Genomic DNA, 18,911 nt, shown 5'->3' on the forward strand with positions numbered 1-18,911 from the left:
AATGTACTTTGTTTAAAAAAAATATATATATTACTTTTTTTTTAATGTTTTATTTCTGTTTAAAAAAGCTGCCACTAGGTGTCTCCCTATTTGTCCAGAGCACATTTCCCTCCATCTCTTGCACAGACTTTGGACTCCTGCTGGCCTGGCTGAGGTCCAAAATCAGAAAATGCAGTCTGGAGTGCTGAGAGGGGTGTGTATGTGTTTAGACACCAAACGGTGACCAGGCAGAGAGAAGTACGCAACTGAGTGCTTCACTCCCCGTACTGTACCTATAAACTCTGAATGGGCCCATAAAAGAAGTACACAAAGGTGTACGAAAGCGATCGAAGAAGCTGGAAAAAGTACACGGCGGTGTACGAAGGCGGCTTAATTTTTTTAATGGGTTGTCTGGATGGAATAAAATTGTTTATCACATTTACTATAGATAAACAACAAAAAAACTTATATATCTATAAAAAGTTCATCAACAAAATCCCTTCATAAGGCAAAGTTGATATCTGTGTTGGCGGCACCATTGGAGCTTCTACCGCAGATTCAATGGAGCCCATCGGATGCTGTCGGTGTCATGTGACAGATCCGGCACGCTCAATATTATTGTTCTGCTCAGTGACAAACACAGAGGTGAACATGTCGGATCATTCTCTTCCCAATATCTACCATCAGTGAAGACCGTGCGCATAAGACAATCCCACTATCCTGGCCTTTCATCACTATATCCCAACCGTAACCTCTAAACAATCTGAATATCTGATGAAGGTCAATGTCACCAAAAGGCTATTTGAATTTCTTAAGAATTGCTATTAAATAAATGCACCATATGCAACTAAATTTGTATCAAGATTTCTTTTTATATTTAGTAAAGCCCACCATACATATTAGATTGTCACTTAGTCACACCAATATTTGGTCGAAATGTTTGGCCAGCTTTAAATAGGCAGTGTCCTTGAACAAACTTTGCAAAGATCAATAATACAAGCGAACACAAAAAACCTTTTAATATTTCTTATTAGACAAAAATGCTTCTTTCTCCTGTTATCAAGCTTCTTTCCTTTTCTGTATTTCACTTTGAAAATCAGCTCAGCTTTGTCCCGTGTCTGCAAACAAGCCAATAAAAGTCTATAGAGAGGAGGGAGCTCCGCCCACTAGCTCTGGGAAAACTGCAAATTATAGTGAAGCCTGCAGAGCAGAAATCTCGAGGAAAAATACCATAGACAAGTTATATAAATGGCCAGAAATAGTGCTACTCCTCATGTACACACAGGGCAGCTTATCCTAATAAGTCACCTGAAAGGACAGCTACACTTTAAAGGTATTTGTCAATGTAAACAAAAAAGAATATATTTGATACATTAAGCCAACATTAAAGGGGTTATGCAGGAATAGAAAACCAGAACTAATTTCTTCCAAAAACAGAGCCACCCCTGTTCTCACGTTGTGTGTGGTATTACAGCTTTTCTCCATTCACTTTAATGGAACAGAGTTGCAATACCACACACAACCTGAGGACGGGTGGTGCTGTTTTTGGAAGAAATTAGTTCTGGTTTTCTATTCCTGCATAACCCCCTTTAGTGTTGGTTTAATGTATCTATTCCTTTAACCTTTTTGCGAATTAAAACCAATTGAGGTAAGTAAGAGTTTTCTTTACAACCTCAACCATGTAGATACTTAACCACCTCGGCGGGACTTACTGTAGGTACACTGTCACAAACACACACTACATAAGAGGCTCTTGTGGCAGTAACAAGCTTCATGTCCAGTATTAAGCCTTTATTCTAGTTCAGTCTGTAGTCTACAAGAAATAAAAGGCAACGGGGTTGCGCATGCTGAAAAGTGGAACGTTACAGCACAGCGAAAAAACCTAGAATAAGGTATTGATTCGATGTACAACCGCAGGCAAAGCCAACCTGCAGGCTCAACTCGTGTCATGCTGAACGGGCAAATATAGCCAAATGCAGGCCAAAAATCCATTATCCAGATACATGTGACTATTATAAGTGCAGACGCCGGGAAATAAACCGTGGGTTGTGCGGCACACTACACGCCTACTAGAAATAAAAACTGCTCAATAACAGTACGGCAGAGGCATAGGGACAGTAGAACAGCACCATGCAAAAAATATTACTATCCGGAAAAGAAGGGGGGGCTTTCTTCTTGCGGTAGACATTATGTATAATAATAATATAAAAAAAATTGTAAAGTAATAGTAAAAAAAAATAAAATCCTTTAATCCTTCATTCAATAGTCCAGATCTTAAAAAAATAAATAAAAAAAATCTCAACTATTTTGCTAAAATATTAAAGAGGTTATCCAGGAGATAGAGATATATATCTATCTATTTTATTTATTTATTTATTTTTTTTATTGATTTTTTTTTTTTTTAAATCTGTTTAACTTTCTGGAAGATTATAATATATATATATTCTGGCCTGGCATTAATCCCGATTAGCTTTTTATATTCCGTAACTGGAGCTAAGCTGATACCGGGGAACATTGCCTGAGAAGGTGATGTAATGAGCTGATTTGCATATTTTCTATATTATATATATATATATATATATATATATATATATATATATATATATATATATATTCTCCAGAAAGTTAAACAGATTTGGTTACTTCTATTAAAAAATCTTAATCCTTTCAGTAGTTATGAGCTGCTGAATTTGAGTTGTTCTTTTCTGTCTAAGTGCTCTCTGATGACACCTGTCTCTGGAACTGTACAGGGTAGAAGCAAATCAACATAGCAAACCTCTTCTACTCTGTGCAGTTCCCGAGACAAGCAGAGATGTCAGCAGAGAGCACTGTTGCCAGACAGAAAACAACAACTCAACTTCAGCAGCTGATAATTATTGGAAGGATTAAGATTTTTTTAATAGAAGTAATTTACAAATCTGTTTAACTTTCTGGAGCCAGTTGATAAAAAAAAAAAAATTATGTTTTTTCCTGGAATACCCCTTTAAGATACCATATTTTACAAGTATTTTCCAACCGAGGTGCCTCCTGCTTTTGCAGAACTACAACTCCCAGCATACCCGGACAGCCAAAGGCTGTCCGGGTATGCTGGGAGTTGTAGTTCTGCAACAGCCAACACTGTTTTACATTGTTATTTATATCCTAGGACGTCTTATCCACAATATTTTATCACCAAATTAAAAACTCACCCCCCCCCCCCCCCAAATAGTTAAAAATGCACTTAGATGTATATGTCACACAATAGCATCTAAATAACACAGGGAACGGTTGCAGGAGTGAGTGGGATGGTAGAATTCCCCCCGTGGTGTGACATGTATGTATGACGGCTTGGCAGGAATGTGTGGATTTTTCGAGCGGAGAAACGGCGGTTTCTCACGTGAAACGACACGTGCGAGATTAGAGATGAGCGAACTTACAGTAAATTCGATTCGTCACGAACTTCTCGGCTCGACTTTTCCTGCATAAATTAGTTCAGCTTTCAGGTGCTCCGGTGAGCTGGAAAAGGTGGATACATTCCTAGGAAAGAGTCTCCTAGGACTGTATCCAGCTTTTCCAGCCCACGGGAGCACCTGAAAGCTGAACTAATTTATGCAGGATAAGTCATCAACTGCCGAGCCGAGAAGTTCGTGACGAATCGAATTTACTGTAAGTTCGCTCATCTCTATGCGAGATGAATGGGAATGTATGTATAGTACAGACTGTCGTATGTGAATAGAACATTATGGGATATTAAATTCTTACATTTAGCCAAAGATACAGCACAGGTGACTGCAACCACAGCTACACTATATCTACATTATACAATGCATCAGGTTTTACAGACTCCGGGCAACAAAGAAAAAATTCTCTGTGGTGGTAGGTTCTTAAAAAAAAATAAAAAAAAAGTCTAAAATAATAAAAAATACAATTTAAAAAATCCTACACAACTCATTTTACCCTCATCATTGACGCTTCCATGGTAACACTTCCGGTGAGGTCATGTCTGTGCGGATTGCAAGGATTGACCGGTCGTCACTGGAAGACTGGCGGTGTACCGGGAAGCAACAGGATTTTTTTTGGTACTAATTTGCGTTTAGAATTTTGGAAGATCTGAACTTGCTATGAGTGATGCTCAAAACGTAGGTAGTGACAGGTTGGAATAAAATCTTAACTCGACGACTGCTGCACTATAGTAATTTTTTTTTTAAACTTAAAAGGAGTACTCCGGTGTAAAACCTTTTTTTTTAAATGAATTGGTGGTGCCAGAAAGTTAAACAGATTTGTAAATTATTTCTATAAAAAAAATCTTAATCCTTTTAGTACTATTTAGCAGCTGTATGCTACAGGGGAAATTCTTTTAATTTTTGAATTTCTTTTTTGTGTTGTCCACAGTGCTCTCTGCTGACACCTGATGCTCGTATCAGGAACTGTCCAGAGCAGGAGAAAATCCACATAGGAAACCTATGCTGCTCTGGACAGTTCCTGACACGAACAGAGGTGTCAGCAGAGAGCACTGTGGACAACACAAAAAGGAAATTAAAAAAGTAAAAGAATTTCCTCTGATAGAAGTAATTTACAAATCTGTTTAACTTTCTGGCACCAGTGTGTGGGGTGGGGGGGGGGGGTGTTGGTCATAGCGGTTGTATATGGTGACCGGTGTATCTCATGCTGGTCTAAAGTAAACTTTTTCTACTGCACATCTTGGCAGATTTGTCAAGGCCTACTGTATAGTGACAGGGCCGTACGCAGCATAGGGAAATCTACGCCCGCCCCAAGCTGGTGTAGATTATAGCTGTATTTATGCCGGGTCACTGGTGTACATCTTAATAAATCTGGCAGGCCACTGCTGACAGGCCCTCTTGACACCCCACCCGACACTTTTTGAATAGTGGCAAGCATATGTACATAGGGCATAAATAGCTTGATAAATTCCCCTCTTTGAACTGAGCACTACAGTCATTTTCCTAAATTACTTTCATATTAAAATTGGCGCAAAAATACCTAAACAGAGCGCCATTTCCCACCTCCTCACTGCCGCTCGTAACTTGCCATTAGAAGCTGAGCCACTTGCTCTAGCTTCTAGGTAACCGTACAAAGCACAAGACTGTGTAATGCGATTTTACGGCACTTGGTAAAGCGCTTTGTTCAGGTCATTTAGAAAAATTACTATAGTGAACAGTAGCTGCTCTATAGTTATTTGTCTAAAATGTTGTAGTTAATATTTAAGGGCACATTCACACACAGAATCTGCTGCCGATTTGTCTGCTGTGTAAACACCACTGCAGATTTACTGTAGACCCAGTGAAGTGAATAGGAAATTCCGCAGTGGATTATGTATGTGTGAACGTACCCTAAAGATAGATTCAACATCACTACAGAAGAGTTTTACCTTTTTGTATCAGTCCCATTTACAGGGGCTGAAATATCAGAATCTGTTGGAAGGTTTCCCAATGTGGACGTCTGGTAGTCACTGATTATGGTCCTTCGCTAAGATTAAGGTGAAAGACAAAATAAATAAAATAAATATAGACACCCTTTGTCCCTGAAATACAACTAGAAGGAGATTTATCATTCTTTTCACACGTATGGCTTTTATATGACAATTTTTTACTAACTTACTTTTGCTTACATGCGACCTATTTATCAAATAGTCGCACAACCTTGATAAATAAATCGCACGTAAGCAAAACCTGGGAAACCCGCTTACAAAAGCATTTCTGAAAGCAGAAAAATGTTCCCTTATGTTAATAGCCGAAGTTCTTTATCTACCCTTTATTATCAGTAGCGTTGCTAGAGAGCGATGGGGAGGGGGGGGGGACACGTACCGCATCGGGTGACACCCTGACTGGCTGGCCTGGCACTAAATAGCTGCACTTCCACTATCATGGTACAACCCATCCACCCTCCTCTGAAATAAATAAATATTAAAAGCACACTATGCCACACCATGAATATCCGTACTCTAGAGGCTTTTTTGTTTAATTTTGAGCCCGCATTTTGTAATGTTGGTGGGCGGAGTCTTGTGTCGCTGCGCTGAGGCTGGAGTTTACGTCAGGAAGGAAGACAGCGCAGCACCAACAGGCACAAAAACAATAGTGAAGCCACGCAAAAAAAAAAAACAAAAAAAAAAACGGTATATTACACACCCCAAAATCTGCATCTGCGAAATCTGAAGCTGTATTACTATGGATGATTCTTTTCTTTTTTTTTTTAAGGAGCAATTTTAATGCCACATATGGGTTATTTACATAGTCTGTAAAAATTCTTACACAATTATTTTGTGCCTTATTCTATTTTAACACAACATTAATTTTAAAATGTAGTGGGTACGCGAGCATGTACGTGTCCTAAAATTATGTGCAGTGTGTATTTTCAACTTTTTAATTGAGTTATTAGTTATATAATACATTTTTGGGGATAATTAACATTAATGTAGTAGCTTTGTTTCATGAAGCAGAACAAGAACAGTTGTTAAAGTGGGTGTTAATGTCCTTTTCTGCAGACTTTCTGCAAGCCAGGTTGGACCTGGAATACACATGAGACTTTTTCTCTTCATAAATAGCAATTATCGCATTTGATAAATACATGACCACTGCAAAGTAAAAAAAAAATAAATGTATTACTACATGAGCAGATTTCAGAAACGTGCTTTGGAATAAGCAAAAATCAAAAAGTCAGAGCATGTATAGAAAAGTCGCACGTGCGCAAGTATGTACGACTTTTTTTTATGCAAAAAAAAAAATCTACTACGGAGCTTGATAAATCTCCTTCCTAGTTGGCAGCTTACAAGACATAAAGTAGGGGACAAGATCCTGGGGTAAAATGCAGAAGCACTTTTTTTTTTTCCAGTTTTTTTGCAGTTAGGTTTAAAATGAATAAAATGTATACAACTTTACACCACCACTATCAAAAAGTCCAAAACAATAAAACTCGAATACTTTAAATTTGGGAAGGAAATTGTTTTTCAAAATTGGATTAGTTTTGTCATCACAATTTGCAAAGTTTTCTAAAATTACAGCAACGGTTTTAAAAGTTTTTGTACAAACCAGTTAACATGCAAAATATCCTGATGGTGCTAAATTTGTAAAATTTGTATAAGCAAGGAAGCAAGAAAGCTCCTCCCCACCGATGAGTAGCGATCCTATAAGTTAATGTCCAATCCATACAGACTCCATACACCAGCTGCACCTCCTCAATGAGGGTACTGGTTCTTAAAAGTGTACCTCTTACTTAAAAAAAAAAAAAAAAACTTTTCGCATGTCCTAGAGACAAGTGAAACATTTTGATGGGTCGGGGTCTGAGTGTTCAGATCCCCACCGATCATTAGAAAGGGCGTGTGCTGACCGAGACAATCCCTAAGTTTGTCTCGTCAGCACGCTCTTCTCCCAACATATTTTAGCATTCGGTCAGGGTCTGAGTGATCAAAAGTTTTGACATATCTATACAATTATTATTATTATTATTTTTTTTAAGTGATCGGGCACATTTAGGGTGCGTTCACATGCTATAACTAGCAGCGGGAATCCCGCTGCGAGTTACGCTACCATTGATTTAAATGGGTCCACAGACGCAATAGCGTCAGATTTGCGGACTGTCTGCGGACCCATTCAAATGAATGATAACGTAACTCACAGCGGGAAACCCGCTGCTAGTTACTAGCGTGTGAACGCACCCTTAAAAGGCTTCTTTTCTAGCCAAACAGTACCCTGCTCTATACTATGGAGGGGCAAGAAGTCTGAAACAACTGTCTAATGACGAGTGTCTGATTTGGCTAAATCCTGAGACATGGTTTAAAGGGGTACACCGCCCCTAGATGTGTTACCCCCTATCCAATCGCAGCATAGTCTGGCCGCTGGGACCCCCGCGATCTCTGGGCCGGCGATGCAGCGTTACACTCACGGAAGCCCGGGGCTTCGGTGATCGTGACATCACGCCCCCTCCATTCATATCAATGGGAGAGGGCCTGGCGGATAGTACACGGCTGTCACGCCTCCTTCCCATAGACATGAATGGAGGTGGCGTAGCGGCTGTGATCGCCAGTCATCCTGCACAGAGCTGAGTTTGCTTCGTGCATCGGATAACTTGGGTGCAGTGGCAGAGATCACGGCGGTCCCCTGCGGGCGGACCCCTACAATCAGACATGTTATTCCCTATTCGGTGGAGGACCCCATAAAGGCTTCTTAATGAGTTAGACATTGACTTACAGCATAGCTACCTATAGATGTCACTAGAGAGGTTTTATCCCAGGAGAACCAATTTGCATACCTTTTCCCAAGAAGCACTGCTCTGCATAGTGGATCTCCCTAATGAGAACCAGTAACCCCCCCTAAAGAACTGTATAAGTGAAGATAATCTGGTATTAACCTAAAAAGTCGAAGAATTCACATTTATGGGGAAGTCTGGATGGCACCATTATTTTAATAGCAATGCTACACATACAATTAGATTACTTTTTTTTTTTTTATAGAGGCTGCAGAGGATGTGTAAACATTTAAATATAAACACCTGAAAAACAAACCATCCCCTGCCAAAATTTCTAATACTCTTCGATAGCGCTGTTCCTATTCTCCTGTGATGGTCACCTACACAAGGGGATGGATTTTTTGGAGGTTGTACGACAGTGGTCTTCAAACTGTGGACCTCCAACTGTTGCAAAACTACAATTCCCAGCATGCCCGGACAGCCAATGGCTGTCCGGGCATGCTGGGAGTTGTAGTTTCGCAACAGCTGGTGGTCCGCTGCTTTAAAACCACTGTTATATGACTTTGTAAAATATATTAAAAATGCCTTTGTCCAAAAAACGTGTTGCATGTTGATCGGGAAAGGCAACGTTCTGAAGAACACGGCAAAGTATGGCTTCAAACGAATGAACTGATGATATGCAAAAAAGACGAATATGAGAAAAACTGGTCCCTATATCCAACATCTACTTGACTTATTGCAAAGACCGCTGGGAAAAAAAAAACAAAAAAAAACATAAAGGCTTAATTCACCATCGTAATAAATATGCATTTAGGTTAATATCTAATATTAACACCCCCTCCCCCCCCCCTGACTACGCTTTTAATTTGGCTGTGAAATTCTTATTCTTAAGCAAATGTAATTATTTTTTTTAAATAAATAAACCTAACCACGTCCTCTACCCCACAGTTTCAATTTTAGTGAAGGGAATGGAAAGTGTTTTGAGAGAGAAAAAAAAAATAAAAAATAAAAATAAACCACAGTATAGGCATTCACTTTCTTACTGGAGACAAAGCCCTTAGTAGATCATAAAAATAGAAAAATTCATCTTTACTCTTAATTTTTTTTTTTTGAACCGAAGAGTCACAGGATCCATCACGACATTTGAAATGGACATGCCATGGAGACTGTGCATCCATCAGGAAATTAAAAAAAAAATCTACATAAAGACGATGCCAAGTAATTCTCCTTCACATTAGCTGTTTGCAATGAGCTCTTTCCCTTAGGGAAGGCGGTAATAACCTTTCTATAGTGTATATAGGAGTTCCGAAAAACATTTTTGGTCATAGTTCATCCTTATCCATCATTTCGAACGCCTCGATATCTTCTTTCCAGTCGGCCAATATGGACTCTATAGGTTGAACTTTATTGTCCCACCTCTCCTCCTCGGGTTCTCCTGGGTTTTCTGATGGAGTCTGTGAATCCGGACTAATTTCGCTGTGGGGCGGCTTAGTTTCCGGTAAGGGATCTCCATCTGTAGGGTTAAGTGAATGGTCTCTATCAGAGGAATGGAGAACATCAACCTGAGATATCGGTGAGGAATCTCCTTCAGAGTCCTTTGTGTTCACCAGCTCCTCCTGAGGTATCGATTGTTCTTTCGAAACTTGCTTTTGAGAGTCGTTTTCGGAAGACCTCTGTTCTCCGTTTTCACCTTCTAAATCTAAAACAAAAACAAAAAACATAAAGATAAAATAAATATGTTCTTTGAGAAAAACATAAGTAAAGATTAAGTCTTAACTGTTCTTCAGGACTAAGCAATTTAAGGGTCATGCAATCTACTCTGGTAGGGTCAACTTACCTTAAAATGATGCCACGAGTTCATGGCAAATATAGGTTAAGGACATCTTAGGCCCCTTTCACACGATAAAAATACTTCCGTTATGAACGCCCGTTATAAAAAGCCTGGAAATCGGCAGTTATACGGCCAGTACAAAATCACTAACGGCCATTAGAAAATCCCATTATAGTCTACGGGATTTTTCTAATAGCCGTTTTAACCTGTTATCGGCCATTATTTTGTGACGGGCAAATGAACGGGCGAAATAGTGCATGGACTAATTCTCCCGTTACTATCGCCCGTCACAAAATAATGGCAGTTATTAATAATGGGCGATAACGGGTTAAAACGGCTTAAAACGGCTATTAGAAAAATCCCATAGACTATAATAGGATTTTCTAACGGCCGTTAGTGATTTTGTACCGGCCGTATAACTGACGATTTCCAGGCTTTTTATAACGGGCGTTCATAACGGAAGTATTTTTATAGTGTGAAAGGGGCCTTCTGCATCAAAACTGCATCAGTAAGTGGTAGTGTGGATGCAGGTATGCTTTATGCTTCTCAGCTCTGAGATAGAATACATCCCCGCACCCTACAGCCACAACATGTGAACTTAGCCTGAAGCCATTTAGGACCAGGCTGCTGAATGCCTTAAAAAAAGGAACTTATCACTATGAAAAAACCTATTAGGGCACCTGCACCATATAGCTCTATGGGAAAGCGGAGATCGCGGAGAGCCCCAGCGGTCAGACCCCCCGTCGATCTCAAAAAAATAAAATAAAATAACAAATGTAATTACTAAAAAACAGAAAACTGTTCAACATACATTTACGCACGATGTATATTTACGTCCTGCACCGGCTATTGCCATATAATGCGGGGTCAAGCGGTGGCCAGCAACGGCGTCATATCGGGTCGTCCCGGCGGCCATCAACCGCTAATACCGGATATAACCGATCGCGGTGATGCCCGGTATTAACCCTTCAGATGCGGCAATCAAAGTTGACCGCCGTGTCTGAAGTGAAACCGCAAGCATCTCGGCAGCTCAGTCGGGCTGTTCAGGACCGCCGCGGTGAAATCGCTGCATCCCGTACAGTTTGCAGGACACCAGTAGGATCCCTACCTGCCTCCTCGGTGTCCTATCGCGGAATGACTGCTCCGTGCCTGAGATCCAGGCAGGAGCAGTCGATCAATGCCATGTTAATGCATGGAAGTGATCAGTGTAGGAAATCAGTGTGTGCAATGTTATAGCCCCCTACGGGGGCTATAACATTGCAAAAAAAAAAAAAAGAAGGTGAAAATAAAGTGTTAATAAATGTGATTTAACCCCTTCCCTAATAAAAGTTAAACCCCCCCTTTTCCTATTAAAAATAAATAAATAAATTTAAAAAAAAACCTATGTAAATGAAAATAAATATAAACATGTGTTATCGCCATGTGCGTAAATGTCCAAACTATAAAAATATATGGCTAATTAAACCACGCGGTCAATGGCGTACACTTAAACAAAACAAAAAATCCATAATAGCGTATTTTTGGTCACATTTTATACCATTAAAAATTTTTATAAAAAGCAATCAAATCAAAAATGGTACCGATAAAAACTTCAGATTAATTAAAAATTTGCCCTCATAAATCACCATATGCGGAAAAAAAAAAAAAAAGTTATAGGGGTCAGAAGAGGACATTTTTAATAAGTTTTCCTGCATGTAGTTATGATTTTTTCCAGAAGTGCGACAAAATCCAACCTATATAAGTAGGGGATCATTTTAATCGTATGGACCTACAAAATAAAGATAAGGTGTCATTTTTACCGGAAAATGTACTACGTAGAAACTGAAGCCCCCAAAATTTACAAAATGGTTGTCTTCAATTTTGTCGCACAATGATTTTTTTTCCCCCACGTTTTGCCGTGGATTTTTGGGTAAAATGACTAATATCACTGCAAAGTAGAATTGGTGGCGCAAAAAATAAGCCATCATATGGAATTTTAGGTGGAAAATTTAAAGTTAATTTTTTTAAATGATTTTTAAAAGGTAAGGAGGAAAAAACGAAAAAGCAAAAACTCAAAAACGCTGAGTCCTTAAAGGGGTACTCCGCCCCAGGACATCTTATCCCCTAACCAAAGGATAGAGGATAAGATGTCTGATCGTGGGGGTCCCGCCGCTGGGGACTCCTGGGATCTTGGCTGCAGCACCCCGCTGTCATTACTGCACAGAGCAAACTAGTTCTGTGAGTAATGACGGGCGATACAGGGGCCGGAGCATCGTGATGTCACGGCCCACCCCCTCAATACAAGTCTATGGGAGGGGGCATGGCAGCCGTCACGCCCCCTCCCACAGACTTGCATTAAGGGGGCGGGCTGTGACATAATGAGGGGTGGAGCTGTGACATTACGATGCTCCAGCCCCTGTAACACCCATCATTACACACAGGGCGAGTTTGAAAGAAAGATTAAAGTAAGAGTCTTGGGGTAAAAACGTATTCCCTATCTGCAGATCGCAGTGGATCAGACTGCTGGGGCCCCCCGTGATCTCCTGTAGGGAGCCCCGGCTCTCCCCGGGAGTAGCTCCATGGGAGAGTGGAGGTCGTGATGTGCCGCTCCTGGGGAGAGCTGGAGCTCCTTAGGAGATCGGGGAGAGCCCCAGCGGTCAGACCCCCAACGATCTAAAACGTATTCTCTAACCCACGGATAGGGGATACGTTTTTCACCACAAGACTTCTCCTTTAAGAATGGGACAGATGGGATACATTTGTGTATTTTTTTTGTTTAGTGCCCCTCTAACATGCATTATAACAAACATCAAGATGAGACAATAACATTTTGTTCTTAAACGGCTTTAATGAGGGAAACCTGGATCCACGATTTTTTTAGGGTTTTTATGGTGCAGAGTAGTATGAACAGGCCACGTGTGTACATCACAATATGAATAAACATGCTTAAAAGTATTAGGTCACAAAGAAATGCAAGTACTTACTGCTCTCAATAATGTAGTTTGGAACTATTTTACCTTTAAATATAGTGGCTGAAATCCCAAGTGCAGCAGGTAAAAAGGGGAAGAGACATGATGAACATATAGTAAATCCATTTACCATTCCTAAAGAAAGTGGCAAAACAACTAGTGATTTTAGAGGGCTGTAAATACCAATGTGGACCATGTCTGTCCGCCGTCACCCCATTTTTTATGCCTAGGAGCGTAACAGAGTTAGAACAAAAACTTATCGGAGGAAAAGCTAATCTGCCATGTAGAATATTTTTGACTGTTTTGAATAAAGTTCTTCAAATGTTTGTGCAAAATCAACAGATCTGAATAGACGACCAGACCGGGCTACAGATCACAGACCGATGTCAACCGGTGATTTGTTGTGAAATTAACAGAATAGGGAATAACTATTTGATCGAGGGGATGTCCAACCGCTGAGCCAACTCCTGCGATCTTAAAGGGGTACTCCACTGCTCAGCGTTTGGAATAAACTGTTCTGAACGATGGAGCCGTGACATAATAGCCCCGCCCCCTCATGATGCCATGCTCCACCCCCTCAATGCAAGTCTATGGGAGGGGGCGTGGCGGTTGTCACCCATAGACTTGCATTGAGGGGGCGGGTGTGACATGAGGAGGCGGGGCAATGACATCACAAGCTCCCGGCGCTGGCTCAAGCATTTGGAACAGTTTGTTCCAAACACTGAGCAGTGGAGTACCCCTTTAACAATGGGGACATTAGTCTATTATTAGAATAAGTGGCGGGTCACACATGCGTGCTGCTCCCTCTGTTCATTCTCTATGGGAGCTGACAAACAGCCAAATGCTTCTGCAGCTCCCATAGAAAACGAATACATGTCCTGCCTCTCTATTCTAATGGGACTGGGGTCCTAGTTCTGGAGACCTCAGGGAGCCTGAGATCAGACACCCCACAACCAGCTAGTTTTGGGATTTCACCTATTCTGTGCATAGGGAATCACTTTGGGAAATAGAAAAAAAAAAAATGCTCAGGTCATTTACATGTATGGGCAGCTTTAGGCAAACTAGTGCCAATATCTGCGTGGAAATAAGAGATAGTTTGGTATCTAAGGAGGAAGACTTGGAATGTGAGTGGTGGTCCTGAACATCCTGTCCCATGCACGGATACGTGGGAGCCAATAGGAAGAATTCCAGGATGGATAATCCAGACAAGAAATTTGACTTGTTTTAACCGGTTAGTAATTTAAGAGGAATTTACTCAAGTAATTCCTCTAGAATTCTCCACTCCATATTAATTGACATCTCCTCTGCCCATTGACTTTAAAGGGTACCTCTCATCAAATAAACTTTTGATATATTTTAGATTAATGAATGTTGAATAACTTTCCAATAGCATGTTAATGAAAAATATGCTTCTTTCTATTGTATTTTTCCCGATCAGTCCTGTCAGCAAGCATTTCTGACTCATGCTGGAGTCCTAAACACTCAGAGCTGCCAGCCTGCTTTGTTCACAGCCAAACAGGCTGTGAACAAAGCAGGCTGGCAGCTCTGAGTGTTCTCCTTTGTGAACAAATCAGCCTGGCAGCTCGTAGTGTTTAGGACTCCAGCATGAGTCTGAAATGCTTGCTGCCAGGACTGGTAGGGAGACCCCTAGTGGTCATTTCTTCAAAGTGGAAAATTAAATAGAAAGAAGCATATTTTTTTTATAACATGCAATTGTAAAGTTATTCTGCATATATTAATCTATAATATATCAAAAGTTTTTTTGATGAGAGGTACCCTTTAATGTTATTTCTGCTGTCCTGTTCACACTGCAACAATTCTGCTAGCAGAATTCCGAAGCTGAATTCCTTTCTGCTTGAAGAAAGAACATGTTCATTCTTCAAGCGGAATCCGCGAGCAGGATCCAATAGAAGTCAATGGTAAAAAAAATTCTTCCCGTCATAGTTTTCAAGCGTAATTCCAGCAGAATTCCAGCAGAATTCGAAAAGTAGATTAAATAGCCTCCTCCTTCATTCCGTTCGAATTCCGCTTGATGGAGAAGGCAACAATTTCCTGACCGAAAGGCTAGGTTCAGACTACGGAATCTCCGGGCAGAAAATTTCCGCCCGGAGATTCCGAGTGCGTCCAGTGCTGACTGAATCTCCAATAGACTGCAATGTGTTCCGTGCGGATTTCCGACAGAAGAAAGGAAAACGCCATTCTTCAGGCGGAAATTTCCAAGCGGATTTACCGATCACAAATTCCGAAGTGTGAATTTGTGAACGGAAACCCATTCACTACACTATACATTTTAGCAAGCGGAATTTCCGCCTGCAATTTCAAAATGGAATTGCAGGCGGAAATTCCGTAGTCTGAACCCAGCCAAATTATTCCTCGTGAATTTCTCTTTAATTCCTCAGTGTAAACGCACCCTTAAGGTCTCAGTCATGAACTTACAACCAAGACCGTAACAGGTTGAAACGCGTCAAGCGCTCTGTGTGATGTCATGATGTAACTTTAATACCAAACAATACAGAAGACTTCATTTAGTACTTTATTAAATATGTTACACCTGAACCAATACTATCGTTTCCAGAGTTGGCTCAAGCACATAAACCATTGTATAAAGGGTTTAGCAAAAAAGTAATATAGCCACTTATAATAGCCATCTTACTTATCTATTATTTAACTATTTATTTAAAACTATTGATTTATTCTTTATTATAATCATTAAAAAATAAATCCGGCTCCCAAAAAGTGAAAAATAAATAAATAAACGTATTTGATATGCATTAAAAACAAGGTGCAGGTTGCAACATCACGTAAAAACGTGAAACGCCGACGTGTCGGCGTTTCACGTTTTTACGTGACATGTTGCAACCTGCACCTTGTTTTTAATGTATATCAAATACAATGTAGTTTTTATTTTTTCACTTTTTGGGAGCTGGATTTTCTATATTTTTCTATGGTGTTGCTATCAGCGTGGGATACAACCCACGGCCATCCGTGCTCCTGAATACCCCGATGTCACAGATTGCATCCTATTCAGACTGATTGTGAGCTGTCTTGTTTTTCATTATTATTTATATATTCTTTATTATATCTTGTTTGGGGTTAATTGTCTGTGCACCTAGTGCACTTATAGGTGGCTATATGTTACACCTGATTAACTTGAGAAGAAGAAATAGAAGTCCAGCGCAGCACCCGTATAAAAATATGCTCGTCTTTATTGTGGCCCAGGACACGTCAAGGATAGATTAACACCACAGACCATGACATGTTTCAAGCATAAAACTGCCCTTAAAGGGGTACTCCAGCCCTAGACATCTTATCCCCTATCCAAAGGATAGGGGATAAGATGTCAGATCGCCACGGTCCCGCTGCTGGGGAGCCCTGGGATCCCCGCTGCGGCACCCCGCTATCATTACAGCACAGAGCGAGTTCGCTCTGCACGTAATGACGCGCAATACAGGGGCCGGAGGATCGTTACGTCACGGCTCCACCCCTCGTGATGTCATGGTCCGCCCCTTTCAATACAAATCTATGGGAGGGGGCGCGGCGGTCGCCATGCCCCCTGCCATAGACTTGCATTAAGGGGACGGGCCGTGATGTCACGAGGGGTGGAGCCATGACATCACGCTGCTCCGTCCCCCGTATCGCCCGTCATTACGCACAGAGCGAACTCGCTCTGTGCTGTAATGATAGCGGGGTGCCGCAGCAGCGATCCCCGGGGTCCCCAGCAGCGGCACCGCGGCGATCTGACATCTTATCCCCTATCCTTTGAAGGGGTACTCCGGTGGAAAACTTTTTTTCTTTAAAATCAACTGGTGCCAGAAAGTTAAAACAGATTTGTAAATTACTTCTATTAAAAAAATCTTTACCCTTCCAGTACTTTTTAACAGCTGTATACTAAAGAGGAAATTATTTTCTTTTTGAATTTCTTTTTTATTTTGTCCACAGTGCTCTCTGCTGACACCTGATGCCCGTATCAGGAACTGTCCAGAGCAGCATAGGTTTGCAATGGGGATTTTCTCCTGCTCTGGACAGTTCCTGATACGGACATCATATATGATAAAGCAGTGGTTCTTTTGCTTGAAACATGTCACAGTCTGTTGTTCACCTATCCGTGATGTGTCCTGGGCCACAATAAAGACAAGCATACTTTTATACGGGTGCTGCGTGTGTTGGACTTTCTCCAAGGTGGTCCCTGCTGCAGCTGGCATAATTGGGGTGAGCCGATTCCTTGGACTGTGTTCAGATTGATCTCATACAATTGCCATGCATGCCCATCAAGGAGTTGTCAAATGTACGCAATCTAATACAATTCACCTAAAGTAGTTGCCCCACCAAAAGCATTAAATTATTTTAAGGGGTCCCCATCAATCATGAGAAGGGGTGTCCCAAGCCCCCCATCTAAATAGAGCAGCAGAAAAATACCTCTGACTGATGCCATCTGTTGATCATAGGTTCCCTTGTTAATAAACAAACTGAATTGCTTGAAATAATATAGAAATGCTATAATTACAAAATAAATAACTTAAATGGGCGCTGTCAGATACAAAAACTTTTGATATGTTGTAAAGCATGTATAACCAATAGGTTTTGCATTTGCTTTCATTAGAAAATTTTGTGTATTTCATACTGAAAAGCCAGTTCAAACCTCTGCCCCCCCCCCCCTGACTATCTGTGCCGGCGCCGATAGCCAGGGGGAGAGAAGCGGCGCCGGCAATGGCATCATCACCTATGTCATGGACACACTTCCTTGATTGACAGCTGTGAGCGCAGAGCTAGAGGAAAAATCCTCCCACTGTCAGCTTGTTTCCCGCTACTGTCAGTGAGGACAAGCTGGGAGTTGTAGTTTTGCTAATGCTAGGGGAGATGTGAGCAGACAGTATACTGAGGGAGGGGGCGGAGACCTACACAGTGAGTAGACTAGTGAGCTAAATTAAAAGTGTAATAAAAAATAAATAAAAGGTGCTAGACACAAAAATTAGATGTACATGGTCAGGATTAGGTACTGAGTCATATATTAAAAAAATGTTTTTTTTGTTGGATCTGATGGGTACACTTTAAAGGAAATATCCAGTGCTGAAAAACTTATATAAGTTTCAGATCGCGGGGAATCCGACCGATGGGGCCCCCCGCGATCTCCTGTACGGGGCCCCGGCAGCCTGCGGGAAGGGATGTGTTGACCACCGCACGATGCGGCGGCTGACACACCCCATCAATACAACTCTATGGCAGAGCCGGAGCGCTGCCTTCGGCAATCTCTGGCTCTGCCATAGCGATGTATTGAGGGGGCGTGTCAGCCGCCGCTACGTGCGGTGGTTGACACCCGCTATCTGGCCAGCGAGCCGGGGCCCCGTACAGGAGATCGCGGTGGGCCCCAGCAGTCGGATCCCCCACAATCTGAAACTTATCCCCTATCCTTAGGATTCAGCACTGGAAAACCCCTTTAATGTAAATAAGGACCTGTTAAGGATGCTCACATCTGTATTGGATAATCCTGTTGCTTTTATTTAAAACATGTGGACACAGGAAGAATCTTAAAACTTATGGTGGCGTTTCAGTCTTTTTAAATACTTTGGGAAACTCCAGGTACAAAAAAAATATGATGCTTTCTAGGTAAATCATGGACATGTTTTCTCTTAGCAGCGATGAGATTGTCAAGAATATGAAGGCGCTCCGAGTCCTGTTCTCTATCAAGCACAAAGTTAGGGCCTCCTTGGTAAACATCGGTAGCTCAACTGGTAGCTCTGGACTCTTAGGCCATGTTCACACAGGAGAATGTCTGCCTGTAAAATTTCCGGGCGGACTTTCTGTAGACAGCGAGTGCCAGCAGAATATGCCGGCGCTAGTACCACTCAGACATGTGCCAAAGGCTGTCCAGGCGTCCAGTAGACTATATCCGGTCCGCTTCAATAGACATCTACTTACCTTTTTGTCTGAATCCCATTGAATATTCCCAATGTACTGCCTGAATGAAATTTGAG

The 18,911-nt window shown here is 41.3% G+C and overlaps 1 protein-coding gene across 1 annotated transcript in view; it reads right to left on the reverse strand.

Annotated features, from left to right (window-relative positions):
* Positions 1-4,465: 4,465 nt before the first annotated feature.
* The window catches only part of EDEM3 (ER degradation enhancing alpha-mannosidase like protein 3), an 89,058-nt gene continuing 74,612 nt past the window's right edge, over positions 4,466-18,911 (reverse strand). Inside the window, 2 exon segments of the mRNA XM_056523658.1 lie at positions 4,466-9,859; positions 12,955-13,002. Of these exon segments, the coding sequence (XP_056379633.1) occupies positions 9,483-9,859; positions 12,955-13,002 (425 nt within the window). The 3' untranslated portion in view covers positions 4,466-9,482.

This window comes from Hyla sarda, chromosome 6 (assembly GCF_029499605.1).
Source record: "Hyla sarda isolate aHylSar1 chromosome 6, aHylSar1.hap1, whole genome shotgun sequence".
In the NCBI taxonomy this organism is placed as follows: domain Eukaryota; kingdom Metazoa; phylum Chordata; class Amphibia; order Anura; family Hylidae; genus Hyla; species Hyla sarda.